A 15,205-nucleotide genomic window follows, 5' to 3' on the forward strand; every position below is an offset into this window, starting at 1 on the left:
TAAGACATCAGAGGGCCTCTTTTGCGGCTCCACACAAATCTTAGGACACATTTTAATTACTTGAAGTCTTCAATAAGAGCTGGACAACAGAACGCTAAAACCTGGTGACCCTGACAGCTCCCTATGATACTATGCAGAAATTTCAGCTTCATATCTACTTTGAAAGGTATCCCCCTCCCAATTCCATTCTATTACTCTTCTGCGAGTTGCTTCTCTCCTGCAATTCTGTGTGTATTCCATTCTCCAATGCAGTTAAAACTGGAGCATATGATCTCAAACCGACCCTATTCGATTCTAGCTTCTCCAAGCTATATTGCAGGCTACACACCTTGAAAGTGGGGTCATGTATGAAAACAGAGAGCGAGCCTGCCTGGGCAAGACCATGCTCCTGGCTGTACTTCAGAGGTAGAAAACCAGGTCCGTCCCCTGATGTGGATCGACAAATCTCACGGCTCATGAACGGTTTACATCCAGAGAAGCTAAATGTCAAAATAGTTCTAAGTGCTCCCCTTTGCACTACCCTACCCACACCTGTACACCCCGTGTCTGGTTTTAATTCCACCCTTTTCCTTCTTTTTAATCTTTCATGACCAGGGCAGACAAGTCAGCATATGTGTAAGCTGTAGCTGTTGTTTAATATGTAAGACACAGAACATAATACATGCCAGTAGCCTGAGGGCAAGGAAGCATGGGAAGTAGAAGCTTACTTGATGTATGTCCTACATTGGCAACTGTATAATTGAAGAGGGTGGGGGGGAGGTTAATTGAAAAATTAAAAAACCTTTCTGTAAACAATAAAGAACAATTTAAGCTGATTTAACTCCACGCACCTCAGTATTACAATGAGAAATCCTGCTCTTGCTGGGAGTGCTGCTGCAGGGCCAAAGGATCCTGTGAATCTCGTCACCTGCACAGGGAAGTCCACCTCCAAAGATCTCCACCACTGTGAAGGCAGTGTTATTTCCAGAAACGAGGCCAGAAACCTGCCCCATAAAAACAGCAGCAAGCTCTCTGCACACAGAAAACTAGAGTCTCAAGAAGAACGATCAGTTACAATCCTTCTGACAGGTAGTTTTTCATATAGAGGGGAAGTTTTGCTTTCGACAGAAGTACAGGATTCCCCTTTCCCCACCAGCAGCAGAAAGTGACACAGCTGAGAGGAAGGATTACCATCTCATTGAGACAGCAGAGGACCATGAAGCTCCGTTTAAGATGTAGCCATCTAACGAGGTGTCCATTAGCCAACAGGAAAGGTAAACAAATGACTATGAGGTACAAGCGGCAGTGTTTGAGACTTTCCATTTTACACCTCAATATTATTTCTAACAGGTTTGAAACCTGCTGCTGCAAAGCTTGAGGTCATTTATGGTTCTTCTTCTCCACCTATGCTAGGCTCCTATAGGCTGTCCTCCTCCAGCAGGTCAGGACCTAACTGGCTTAGGTAGAAGCTACTACTCAAGGTATTAGGCCAGGGGTAGAGACCCTTTGGCCCTGTCCAGATGTTGTTGGGATTCCAATTCCCATCAGCCCCAGCCAGCATGGCCAATGGCCAGGGGTGATGGGAGCTGTAGCCCAGCAACATCTGGAGGGCCACAGGTTCCCCACTCCTGTGTTAGGCTATTAAGCCTGGCCATTCCCCATTCTCAATAGTTACAGCTTAGCTTCAAAAGAGCCCCCCCCCTAATCACTCTGTAAACTTTCTTTGGGTTTCTAAGCTCCACTGAACAGGCTAGAAGGCCTCCAGCATTCCCTACCCAACCCAGAAAGAGGGAATAATGCCACAATATTTTCTTCTACATAAAGTCCACATCACACAAACCAATGGACAATAACAAGGAAGCCATTCTATTGTTAAACATTCTTGGTGCTGGTATGCTTCACTGTGGAGATGGGGAACCGGTAGTCCTCCAGATGTTGCACTCCAGCTACCATCAGCCTCGGTCATCATGGCCAATGGCCAGTGACGATGGCAGTTGTGGACTCCAGCTTCACGTGGAAGGCCACAGGTTCCCCATTTGTGCTGTAGGGGTTGATCTATAGGACAAGCCACTGTATACAAACAGCTTGCTGTATGAAGCAGGTCCCATACCAGGGAGGATGCTGTTGCTTGTTCACGTGAAAAGAGGCAAGGATTCCATTCTAGCACAGTTCCCCAACTGCAAATCCAAAAAGGGTATTGTCATAGAAGCAGCAGCAATTTTAATCACAATTTACAAAGTGTACATCATTTACAAAGATAAATAAATCTTAAGAAAACCCTCCTCTGGAGTTAAAAAAAAAAAAGAGGCTTTTTGTACTGCTGTGACAATACAAAAATAAAAATGGTCCTAGGCTATGAATTGATGTCTAGGTTTAACATGACAGTTTTGCATTCATTCTATACCACATTCAGAAAACTGTTCAATTTGGAACTATGTCATCAATAGCCCTGGAGTAAATGGCATATGGACTGAAAATTATGAGAACCACTTTGTACTGGGAGTTACACAATAAACCTATTAAATTAAAATATCTTGAGATGTTTTGACTTCTCACACATTCCCAAGTAAAAACTGCCACAGTATTATCTTTGGCATGAAACAGTTGATGCCAATCATATTGTATATGAATTAAGGAATTAACATCACAGTGAGCCAGATGCTGGATTACAGACTGGTAATTTAGTACCAGGAAAAACCATTCACACTTGTACACAATAGTGTTTCAAAACTCAAAAAACCCCAAGCAGCTTCTTTCGTCTTGGTCAATACCGGTATTTCACAGAAGAATCTAGTCACAGCAAGAGGAAGGATAGGCAAAATTGCAAAATAGTGTCTTGATGATTCTGCTGCCCAGCTTCTAATGACTCCTCTACATCCAAATCTGCCAACCACACTCAAGTAGGTGCTGTGTTTTTGAGCAATGCTTGAGTTTTACATTTTCTCCGCTCAAGAGCTTCTTGCTTTTTCCTTGCAATTTCTTCTTGAGAACACTTTCTGCTTTTCTCTTCTGCAAGAGAATACATGTATTAGCAGCCTAAATTATTAGCCACCATGATCTGAAGGTAGCCAGGTATGGCTCCAGTAGCCATTAAGTAGATAGAACTAGTTCATTAATAATATGCTAGAATCCCTCAAGGAAGAAAGAGAAAAGATCCCCAACTTTTGCACTTATGAAGGGAAAGAGCTCCTTGACTCAAGCACATTTTACAAGGCTGCCCTTCAACTGAACCATTAGCCAAACCAAATTTCAAGGAACTATATTATAAAATATTAGTAAAAGGTGTCAAGACTAAAATTGGGAAGAGAAAGGGTTTTATGAAAGTTTGAATCACATATAACGTATGTTTCAAACAAATATGATCAAAGGAATTGAGAGATCAAATATAACCAGTAGTTGCAAGACTGTGACATGACAGCCTAGGACAGTTGTGAGGAATGTGTGGCCCTCCAGATGTTTGATGAATTACAATTCCCATCAGCCCTGACCACTGGCCATGTTTGCTAGAGCTGACAGAAGTTGTAGCTCAGCAACATCTAGAGCAGCCTTTCCCTACCAGTGTGCCTCCAGATGTTGATGGAACACAATTCCCATCTTTCCTGACCATTGGCAATGCTGGCTGAGGCTGATGGGAGTTGTGGTCCAACAACATCTGGAGGCACACTGGTTGGGAAAGGCTGATCTAGAGGGTCACATGTTCCCCATTCCTGGCTTAGGAAATGTTCCCATTCCTGGCTTAGGAAATAGGTTCTTTGCAGCAGTAACACATAATAATATAAACATTTTTTGATATTCCAAATGTGTTGGAATCCATCATTAGAGTTGTGATATTCCAAATGTGATAGTAACCCATCATTACAGTTGTGCAAGCCTCATAATCCGATCTGGTAATCTGGATCCAGCTCAGATTCAACCAGATCCAGGATTCCGAATCTTGTACTCCTATTCACTTGCAATGGGAAATAAAAATGGCCACAACCTTCTTGTTTTTTTCACATAGGTGCATGAAATTTGGGAACATGGTAGCCTGTGCACTACTGTGTCTTTGTTCCAACTTAACACACCTAAGAGAGGGTTATCGGTCTGCTAGTTTATAATGTATCAATGTGAGCAAGACTTAATCCAGAGTACAAACAATCTCAGCTTTCCTTTAAAAGAAAACCAGTTTGTATGCCACCTGGTTATCGAAATGTGTTTTGAAGTCAAACAGGAGGTTAAAAAGGCCCTCCATTTCCAGAAGGTGGAGCTTCTGTGCCTCAAAGCCACTCTAGTGCAGCCTCCAAATCACTTTTCTCTAGCTACACACACGCAGATCAATATCTATGCAAATAAGCAGATTTTGCACTATTTCTACTGATCTACTTTATTCCAAGTACAGTATCTGAGTTCTCTTGGTATGTTATGGGGTCTCCCTTGTTGCAGAATCCCTGCTACTTCAGTGCAGAAACTAATCGGAAGTGTCTGTGCTACAGCTTCACGCTGTGTGAAAGTTTCGTTTTACTTTTTCCCAATCTGGGAGTGAGTAAATGTGAAGTATGGGAGTGTCTAATCAAAGTCCAGAAACTAAAATGGGCCTTAAACAGGGGCTTCTAGTAGCCTCAAGATCAAGGCCTGAGTGCCCTATGCAAACCCCTGCTACCCTATCCCTCTCTTGCCGGCCCATATCCTCCTCTAGAGCAATTTTTTTTAAATTAAAATAAACTGAATCTGGCAAAAATGTATTTTGGATATTTTGATAGACAGCTATTAACAGCGAAAATTCACTGTACACATAGCACTCTTATTAAGGTAATATATGAAGAACTGCAGGTAATCAACAGCATGCATAAAGTTCCAGGGTGTAGCCCAAGAACAGATGAAAGATCTCCCAGCTTGGTTGTCACTACAGCGTATTTTTAGACCTTATGGCTGTGCAGACGCAGATCTGCTTTTTGGCCTCTCCCATTCTACAGTTTCCTATTTATCTTTCTGTTCCCCATCCTACCAAATTACAAGTTACTCTGGCCACATTCCCACGTAATATTAAACCATGGTTTACTGAACAAGGTAGGATTGTTGTCTCAGACCAGCAACATATCCATGGCTTGTTTCACCTAATGTTGATTTCACTATTTAACTGTTCTTGCCTTGCACCTCTGTAGCTGGGCGAGCGTCTGGGATGGCATGCTAAAACAAAACAGGATGAAGCTAGGATAACAGGTTTGGACGTAGCAAGAAACCATAGTTAACACAAGCAGAATTTCATACACAAACTTAAAACCATTACTTTATATTCTGATTTGTGGAATATATATAAACCACACTTACGTTGGCTGAGATGGGTTTGGATGTTCTTAGTGCTATATGTGAACCAAGCCATTGTGTTTCAAAGGAAAAAGGAATTCCAAGAATCTTACACCTCTTTACACCTATCAGGTGACAACATGCGAGTATAGGAATGTTTTATAGGACAGGCCAAAAAGGCATCAAGTGATCCTGGAAGCCTTTCTAGTTACTTATGCTTAAATCAAAGAATAAATTTACAGTCAGTTTGATATTTTGAAAAATTGCACAACACCAACACAGTAGCATTAATAAAACCTACCTGTTTCAGACTGTGAAAAACAATCAGAGAGGTGCCTCTTAAAGGCTGGCTTTGTGTTCAATTGTTTTGATGTCTGCAACAAGACATTTGGTGGATTCTTGCTTTCTCCCAACCCCACATTCGTTCTTGAAAGGTTGCCTACATTTACATTTTTATGGTCCACAACTAGGGCTTGGGAATTATTGGTCTTTCTGAACATATATTTTGATTTTTCAGCCGACACTTGATGAAAAATGCTGTTATTCTGTATCTTGCTCACATTGCAAAGGCCGTTCTGCCGCTGTATATTATTAACATTCAGACATACATTCGAGAGAGTGGGTGAGGCAGTAACAGAAGCACAGCTACCTTCAGGCACCGAATGTGACCTATAAAGTTTCCCCGGGACACTGTTTATGCTGTCAGTGTTAAACTGTGCCCGTCTATGCTGTACAGAAGTATTTGCAGAGCTCTCACTCTTCAGCAATGTTGGAACTGTAACAGGAGCATCCAATGAGAAGGTTTTCCTGCCCATGTGGCTCTTTTGAGAATGTGGGTAATTAGAAAGTCCTTGCATGGGTACTGAGAGGCAAGGAAAGACCTCCAATTTAGAAGTACTTCCTACCACCAATTTAGCTTTTTCATTCTCTTTTGCCACATCTGGGCTCAGGCTACGTTTTTCAACATCCCCACAGACTTGATAAAGTAAGTCGTCATCATCGCAGTTTGTATCCCAAAGACTGTCGGATTCACAAAACAAGTCTAAAACTTCGTCTGAGAACCTAGGCTCATTCCAGTCATCAAACAAAGGCACACTTTTCTTTGGCACTTCTGCCTGCTTTAGATGACCTGTACTGGCTTGGTTAGCCACTTTCTTTGGGTTACGCAGCCGTGTATTGGCGGAAACAGTGGGTGACTGATGGCAAATACTGTGCACTTCATTTCTGCGCTGTTCAATCCATAATATAGGGACATTAGAAGGTACCTCAATAGAAGCAGCTCTTTTTTCAGGAAAATGGGTGCTGGTGGCACGTTTAAGTCGAGTAAAGCTTTCCCGTACACTCTCCTGTTCAGGTTTCACTGAAACAGAAACTTTGTTTTGGCTGCTTTTAGAAACAGAATTTATTTTATATGTTTCCAAATGATAATCATCATGCAGAAGAACAGACTTTGTCTTCCCTATCCTAATGCTTCGTTTTTGAGCAGCATGTGATGCTGGAACATTGTTAGAGGAATTTAAAAATATATGCTGGGCATTGTAGCGTTTTTCAGAATCTATCGTTCTTTCCTTTGTTTCATGGTTTTCGTTAGAAGTATGAGCTAAAGCATTTTGTGGAGTGCTTATCAGCTCAGGGTTCTGAGTAATCTGCATTAAAAATGAGTCATCTGGCAACAAATCAGCACCCCAGTCATCAAAATCATCACAGACAACTCCATCAAGCTTCACTGAGACAACCGATTCTATCTTAGAGGAGGCTGCACTTAGAATTGTTCGTTCAGAAACCGTTTTAACTTTTTCAGCTGGGATGTGTTCCAGACGTTCTACAGCAGGTGCTGAATCTTGTCTTTGATGTGCATCTTCAACTACAGATTCAGTAGCAGCTGTCATTTCATCTGGAGGGTGCTCTTCTTCCAGCAAGGTGGGCTGGTTTTCATGAAAACTATCATTTGAGGAACAATTTGACAGGCCTTGGCTCAGCTGATGACTACATTTCTGGGTAGGGCCATCAAAGAGGGCATTAAGTGCTCCTTCAGCATCAAGGTCTATAGACGTCTGACTGCTGTTTTCACAATGAACTCTCCCAGCACTCTCTTTAACAACTCCAAAGGGCAAGGCAATATCCGTCTGGAGCGGTTCTCCAAGGAACTGCTGTTGATTTCCCACTTGTGCTTCATCTCGACGGTCAACTGACACCATTGTCTCTGATGTAATGTGGACATTATGGCATGGAGCACTTTGATCCTGGATTGCATCAGTCATGTTTTTATCAAATTCCTTCGCCAACTTTATAAGCTCCTCTTCTCTGTTTTTTAACTGAAGGCCTCTACATGAATGAGCAGAAGGGGAAAAAATATATTAAACACACAAGGTATTTTGAAATGGCTAACTTGTTTTATAGCTGTTACAAAACACAGACGTTTTTCACATCACATTTCAAGTAAGGCATAATTTTGCTCTTTACTGTTCAGTTCAGCACAGAACATTTACTGCACTTTTCTACAGGGAGTATTCAAAGCAACTTACAAATAATATAAAATGAAATCAATAAATAAGTTACCAAACAAACTAAAACGTGGTATCAGATATAAACAAACCAAAGCAATAAATACAAGACATCAACAACAATTAAAAGCCAACAGAAGATAATTTAAAGATTACATCATATCCGAAAAAACGAAAATGTCTTCATTACTTGTCCAACAGCACAATGCCATGCAATTCTATTCATAGGTCCTATCAACTTCAATGGGACTTACTCCCAGATAAGCATGTATAGAATTGCAGCCTAGAAGCAGATACAGAGGGAGCACAGCAGACCTTCACCAGCAGAATGTTCCATAATCATGGAATTACCAGTGAAAAAGCCCCATCTTCCATAGGTTACAAACAGTACAAGTGAGGTTACAAACCTCCTATAGGTTACAAACACTAAACTCTACAAGTTTTGTGAATTTACTGATCATTCTGGGGAAAAAATCATTTTGGAATAAAACACACCTTGCACCATTTACATTCATTCTAGATCGTACTTTTGCTACTCCGGGAGTACATGGAATTGCATCTTCGCCAATCCACAGCCCAAGAAGAGATTCTTCAGAGCAGGCACGTTTTTCATCCTGAACAATAGGAATCAAATAGGTGAATGCCATGGTGTTATTAAAAGTGGGTAATTATATATCTGTTGTAAAAGCTCGCAAAACTGGTTTTAAAAAGCATTTGCTATACATTTATATTCTGCTTTTCTGTCAAGGGAGCTCTCATCAAAAAGTAACAGTAGCAGTAACAACACCAATAACATAATCCAAACACAGCCAACAACAGAAAAGTACAGCCTCCCCCCCCAAAAAAGAGTGCAGATCATATCAATACTACATTGGTTCTGATACCCCATTCCAAAATCCTTCTTAAAAATCCACATCCCCACTGCAAGCACCGAGGTGAATAGGTAGGCCTCTCTTGGGAGAGTGCTACACAATTTAGAAGCCCTAGTATAACTCTCCATTATACTTCAGACAAAAATGTGGCTGAGGACGAGATAATGCCGTCAGTTGTTAAAACATGGGGTGTTGGGAGTAGACATTGATGGGCATTTGCTGAGGTTCATATCTCTGCAGAGGGACCATTGTCATTCTCTGGAGCCTCCTGGCCTTTCTGCTCCTCGCTGCCTATTCATCCCCCTTCTCTAAGCATGCAAGTAATGACAAGAGTGAGGAGATGGAGTAGCTCTCCCTCTGTGCAGTTGTGCAGACTGGGTGCATGGAGAGAAAGCGACAATATCCTGTAGCCCCTGGATCTCCTTTCTAGAGTGGATAGCTGAACCCTGCTTATCACCTGGTTGTATCCAACTGAGTTCAACTCAGAGTAGATTTACTGACATTAATGAACCTAAGGTAGCCATGTCCTTTAATTTCAATGGGTCTACTCTGAAGAGGACTAAGTTTAGATATTGATTGATTGATTGGTTGATTGATTGATTGATTGATTGTATTTATATACCATCCCTGAAGGTGAAGCTGAAACTCTCTGGGCGGTTTACAATTAACTAAAAACATTAAAAACAAATATACAGATTTAAAAACACATCTCTTAAAAACAATTTAAAACACATGATAAAATGCCTGGGAGAAAAGTCTTGACCTGGTGCTGAAAAGACAACAGTGTTGGCGCCAGGCACACCTCGTCAGGGAGATCATTCCATAATTTGGGGGGCAGCACTGAGAAGGCCCTCTCCCTTGTTGCCACCCTCCGAGCTTCCCTCGGAGTAGGCACCCGGAGGAGGGCCTTTGATCTTGAGTGTAGTGTACGGGTGGGTTCGTATCGGGAGAGGCATTCCATCAGGTATTGTGGTCCCAAGCTAAGGCTTTATAGGTTAAAACCAGTACCTTGAATCAAGCTCGGAAACATACAGGCAGCCAATGCAAGTGGGCCAGAATCGGTTTTATATGTTCGAACTGTCTGGTCCGTGTTACCAATCTGGCTGCTGCATTTTGCACAAGCTGCAGTTTCCAAACAGTCTTCAAAGGCAGCCCCACGTAGAGTGCATTGCAGTCATCTAACTTGGAGGTTACCAGAGCATGGACAACTGAAGCCAGGTTATCCCTGTACAGATAGGGGCGTAGCCACTCTCATGGCTGTATAATAGATGTTAGTATGCTAAAAAACACAAAATTATAGCATTTATGCTGCTTGCCTCAAGGATTACTAATGAAGAAACTGCTTTCCCTCTCTGTTTTCACAATGGAGGTAGTGTGGAGACTATGCAGCTTTACCATAGGAAGTAATAATTACCTGAGGAGCAATGCGATTAACAATTTCTGAAATCTCAACCGTACGCCTACTAGCCTTCTGCTTCATTCTTTCCTTGCCTGAAAAACAAAACAAAACCTTTCTAGCAATTACTAATCACTATAAGAGGATTTCCAAAACTTAGAGGCAGACCTTCATATAGAAGCATACGATTTACTGGAAAAATAGAATTTCTAGTCTTATAGTAATAAATCTCCTACAGAATTAGCATACAAAAAAGTTTTTTATTTACATTTTCCCTCTCTGCTATTTTTCCACCATAAGATCTCTAAGGCAGCTTACAAATAATATACAAATTATTAAATCAATCCACAATTAATAAGCCATTTGACAAAACTAGGCATTGAGAGAGTATGTGGAATGCCCTGCTTGGAGGGAATGTTACAGTGAACAGAAGCAATCATTTTATGTGGGACGATACACTGCAACTTTTTGTTGCAGGTTCCACTTGCATCTGCTAAAAATTAAGTACCTCTATATACTTGGAGGGGGGGAAAAGAACAGTTTTTACTTGGGACCCAGATACCAGCCATATAAGACCCTGGTGAAAGTACCCACGGAGGGAACTGTACAATTAGGATCCCACCACAAACAGCCCAATTCCTAATAGCCATGCACCCCACTCTGAAGGTGGGGACACCCAGACCAGGGCCTCAATCAAAGTTCTTAATAATTGGGCAGGTGCATATGGGAGCAGGTCGTCCTTCAGACAAACTGGTCCTAGACAGTTTATATCTTTCACCATGCATTCCCAAATGACAAATTACTGCTACAAATAAAGGCAAACATGAAATAAGGATGGTTGCAATATGTAGTTACCTAGCTTGTATGTAACTGGTGACTGAGGATCCCAGAAGATCTCTTGCTGTATATCAGTTTCATTTGCAGGAGAACCGAAAGTAGGCAAACGTGATCTGGCATGCACTGTTCTTTTTGGAGTCTTACAGGAACATGTTTCTACGTTAATACAGAGAAAAATATGCAAAATTGTTAACAAAATAGGAAAACATGGGACTTCTGCACCCTACCAATGATGTTTAATATGCTCAAGTTGAAACTGACTGGAGAAGCCGATTCACTGATATAGGGAATATTTGTCAGCATAAGCTGCTTTATATCAAGTCAAACCAATGGTCCATCTAGTTCAGTTCTGACTACACTGACTAGCAGGCCTCTCCAGGGCTTCATACAAGAGACTTTGTGCAGCCCTACCTGAAGATGCTGGGATTTATTTAATTATTTGTTACATTTATATACCGCCCCATAGCCAAAGCTCTCTGGGTGGTTTACAAAAATTAAAAACATTGGACATTAAAACAAATATACAATTTTAAAACCATACAAATTTTAAAAACCATGAAACAAATAAACAAGTTAAAAGACCTGGGGTCAAAGCTTAGCACATGGTGTTAGAATGCCTGGGAGAAAAGGAAAGTCTTGACAACAAGACAACAATGTAGGTGCCGGGCAAACTTCATCAGGGAGATCATTCCATAATTTGGGAGGCACCACTGGGAAGGCCCTCTCCCTTGTTGCCATCCTTCAAGCTTCCCTTGGAGTAGGCACCCGGAGGAGGGCCTTTGATGTTGAGCGTAGTGTATGAGTGGGTTTGTGTTGGGAGAGGCGTTTCATCAGGTACTGTGGTCCCAACCATGTAAGGCTTTATAGGTTAAAACCAGCACCTTGAATTGGGCTCAGAAACATACAGGCATAATTACAGAAGAAGTTTCCCATTTTTAGAGAACAAAAGGGCAGTCCAGATTTTAAGATGTTAACTGTCTAGGACCAAGATCAGGAATAATATCACAGTGTAGAACATGGGTAGGGAACCCTTTTCAGCCTGATGGCCACATTCCCTCATGGGCAACCTTCCGAGGGCAACATGCCAGTGGTTTGTGAGGCCAGAGGCAAGCGTGAACAGAGCAATGCATGTGACACTTAACTTTGTATATATAAAAATCCATAAAAAAATCCAGTGTATTATCCTGCAGATTTGGTAACGTCATTCCAAGATAATTCACTCAGCAAGGCTCAACACCTGTACTATTATTATTATTAATTTTATTACACTTTTAAACCGCCCTATAGCAACAGGCTCTCAGGGCGGTGTACAATATGTATAAAGAGGCGAGGCAAGTAACAGGACCTTGACAAGAACATTAGGGTCCACCTCCACTTGAAAATTGCTGGGAGTCTTGGTGGACTGCTTTATAAACTTTTTTGTTCAACAAATCAAAGCACTTATGTAACTTGTATTTTAATAATCTTTTTTCCCCTTTAATGTTGGCACCATTGTCAAGACTGCACAGTATTATGAAAATGATGAGTCCTAGGCCAAGCCACTTTAAAGAAAAATAAGTTGACTGCACAGCTGCTTGTATTATTAAATCACAGGGCAGAATTCAATGTAGCACTAAGTCTCTCATTCCATCAGCACAAGGATTTCTCCTTGTGCAATAGACGATTCTCCCCCTCTCCTTCCCCTATACACCCCCTAAATCTATTCTAGGGGTTCCCCCAACCATCTGGAACAGATTTGGGGAGGTCCAGAGCGCATACATGGGGAGGGGAGCAAGCCCATTGCACAAGCAGAAATCCTTGCGCTGATGGGATGCAGTTAAACACTGTTCCCAGGTGCCAGGCCAAAGTCTTGTTAGCCTGGTCCACAATTTGCCCCTGACCAAAATGGCCTTAATTTTGGTCATCAGGGGAAAAAAATCAAGTACAGAACCCAAGCAGATATTCCCAGCTGTTCCACAATTTCTCTGTAGACCACCTGCATAGTGCTCATTGATCACCAGTGACCAGCACCTCTGATTTAGAAAGTGCATGCTGTACTTTGCTATTTTACTTGTGAAGCATGGCTACTGGCAATCTGCAAACAAGGCAGCTCTTGGTTATTTCATTACGTTATACAGTTCCGCATACAAATGATGCTGATGGGTAGAGATAAAAGAAGACAAGGCTTCTGCACCGAACAGTCATGTAGAAGACAAAGCGTTTCAGTGTGTACCCAGGCTACCCTATTGATGCAGAGAAGATTTGGCTTGGGGGACAGTATCTGCCCTGTCTGTCTACTCAGAAGTGAGTCTCCTTAAGTTCAACAGATCTCATTCCCAGGAAAAGCGGGTATAGGCCTGAGGGATATGTGAGCTGTCCATTAAACGTTCAAATCCACACCCTACAACCACTTCAGCTTGCTTTCCACTTTGGATAGTGAAACTGGTTATGAACTTTATTTGTGTGGGGGGGGTCTGCCACTTTCCTAAGAGCAGGTCACTTTTTTGTGATAGTACTCATCAATACGCAGTACCAGTACCTCTTTTTTTGCTGCCCATGGCAGCCATTTGGTGCTGACCCAGCACCCACGGCACTTTTATCAAGGCATGAGTACCAGATACTACCAGCGCCTTATTTTTAACTAAAAAACACTGAGTAAGAGCCACATTTGTCAGAGAGCAGCTACCTTTTGGATGGAGGTAGCAACACGTAACTGAAATTTTTTACTTAAAATTGATTTCTTCTTTTAGTGTGCCTTAATGTTTGCACGCAAGATTATTGTTATAGTTATGGGTGATGAGAAATGCTCCTTGGGAATGGAAATTCTTCTGCCTCAGTTCTATATATTATCAACCAAGGATCTTGTAACCTCTTAAAGACTAACAAAAATGTTATAGCATTCACAAGCCTTCACCAGCCTGGCACACTCCAGATGTTTTGGACTACAGCTTCCATAGCACAGCTGTGCTGGCAGGGGACTTGTATAGTCTAAAACTCTGGAGGGCACGAGATTAGTAAAATCTGGTATATTGCTGTAATCAATTTGTTAAGTCTTTAAGGCACGCCAAGCCTCTTACTTTTTCTTGCAACAACAAGCTAACACTACTATCCCTCTCGAAATTTCTGGACAAGGGGAATCCTCCTGTGAGTTCCCATCCCCACATGAAAAAGGATGCTGCCTTTGGGAGGAAACCTCCTTCCAGTCAATGGGGAAAAGTATATATACCAGGAGGTCATCGGGGGAGGGGGGGCGTTGAATTCAACTGAGCTCTTATATTCAGACTGGACTATCCAGTATACGTGCCGCTTACTTGGGGGGTAATCTTCATTAAGCCAAGTGCAACTTACACATGCACAGAATCAGGCTACAATTTTGTTATGGGAAGGCAACGTTTACAGGCAGGAAGTGAGCCACCTTGCCTGTGGCTCGCGAGTGGAGACAGCGAGGAGGGCAAGGTACCTCGAGGGATCCGAGGGAAAACGAGAAGCTCCCCAGGGTCCTCACCCTCCGCTTTGTGGCCGCCGCGGGGACTCTCTCCATCTTGGGCGCCCTCCGCAGCTCCCCGTCTACTGCTCCGCTTAACCGCACTCTTGGAGAGACGCTCGTCTGCGCCCGTTACCGCTGTTGCTGCCGCCTTCCGCCGCTTACTCGCCATGTAAGATCCTCACGGCTGCGCTTCTTTCCCAACCCGGCCCGCTCACGACGACGCCATTTTGCCTAGCGTTGGAAAGCAGACGCCGATTGGCCGAAACCATTTCACAGGGAGTGGCGATTGGCCACGCTAACTGAAAGGGGAGGAGAAGAAGTTTGTATGGATGAGCGCGCGGGAGGATTATAGAACTTCTCGAGGCGGCGCAGCGTTTGGGGGTGTGTGTGAATTTTTTCGGTTAAAGCTGTAGTTTTAAAGGGGCGATGCTTCTTGCAGTGGATGCTACAAGGTGTGGGACAGCCTAAAGGCTTTCACAAAGAATCAAACAACATAATGGAGATTAGGTCTATTAATCAGTGGCTTTTAGCCGAGCTCGCTAAATTGGAGCCGCCCTGTACAATGATAGCATACCTCTGAATAGGAGGCGAACAACAGGGGCTTTGTGCCCTGCTTATGTGTGTGTGTGTGGGGGTCCCAAATTATCTAAATGTACGATGATCGATGGAAACCGGATGCTGGGCTAAAAAGACCTCCGGTCTGATCTACTAGGGCAGTAAGTAAGTAATAACCTTTATTGCTCAAAGCCATTAGCCACTGCAAAAAACCAAAAATGCATAAAATACACGAAACGCTACAGAATACACCAAAAACATCCAAAAATAAATATACATTCATACATAAAAACCTACGTTAGTAGACGTATGC

At 42.4% G+C, this 15,205-nt stretch overlaps 1 protein-coding gene across 2 annotated transcripts; it reads right to left on the minus strand.

Moving 5' to 3' along the window:
* Positions 1 to 706: 706 nt before the first annotated feature.
* On the minus strand, positions 707 to 14,654 carry ETAA1 (ETAA1 activator of ATR kinase). 2 transcript variants are annotated; one of them, XM_061614905.1, is made up of 6 exons: positions 14,356 to 14,654; positions 10,890 to 11,027; positions 10,053 to 10,129; positions 8,262 to 8,380; positions 5,564 to 7,587; positions 707 to 2,988 (listed from the first exon to the last, which is right to left on the minus strand). In XM_061614905.1, the coding sequence occupies exons 1-6, from the start codon at positions 14,504 to 14,506 to the stop codon at positions 2,876 to 2,878; spliced, it is 2,622 nt and encodes an 873-aa protein (XP_061470889.1). In that variant the 5' UTR covers positions 14,507 to 14,654; the 3' UTR covers positions 707 to 2,875. The 2 variants fall into 2 exon arrangements, with proteins under 2 accessions (XP_061470889.1, XP_061470888.1); XM_061614904.1 differs by having other exon boundaries at positions 14,311 to 14,654.
* Between the last annotated feature and the right edge of the window lie 551 nt (positions 14,655 to 15,205).

Source organism: Rhineura floridana, chromosome 3 (genome assembly GCF_030035675.1).
Source record: "Rhineura floridana isolate rRhiFlo1 chromosome 3, rRhiFlo1.hap2, whole genome shotgun sequence".
NCBI classification, from domain to species: Eukaryota; Metazoa; Chordata; class Lepidosauria; order Squamata; family Rhineuridae; genus Rhineura; species Rhineura floridana.

Bases quoted from the DNA above. Each gene is read 5' to 3' on its own strand.
- ETAA1 (XM_061614904.1), bottom strand. From the start codon at position 14,506: ATGGCGAGTAAGCGGCGGAAGGCGGCAGCAACAGCGGTAACGGGCGCA. The intron at 10,130-10,889 runs GTAACTACATAT...TTTGTTTTTCAG, and splicing joins ACCAGTTACATACAAGCTAG to GCAAGGAAAGAATGAAGCAG. The intron at 2,989-5,563 runs GTAGGTTTTATT...ATTCTCTTGCAG, and splicing joins TTTTTCACAGTCTGAAACAG to AAGAGAAAAGCAGAAAGTGT.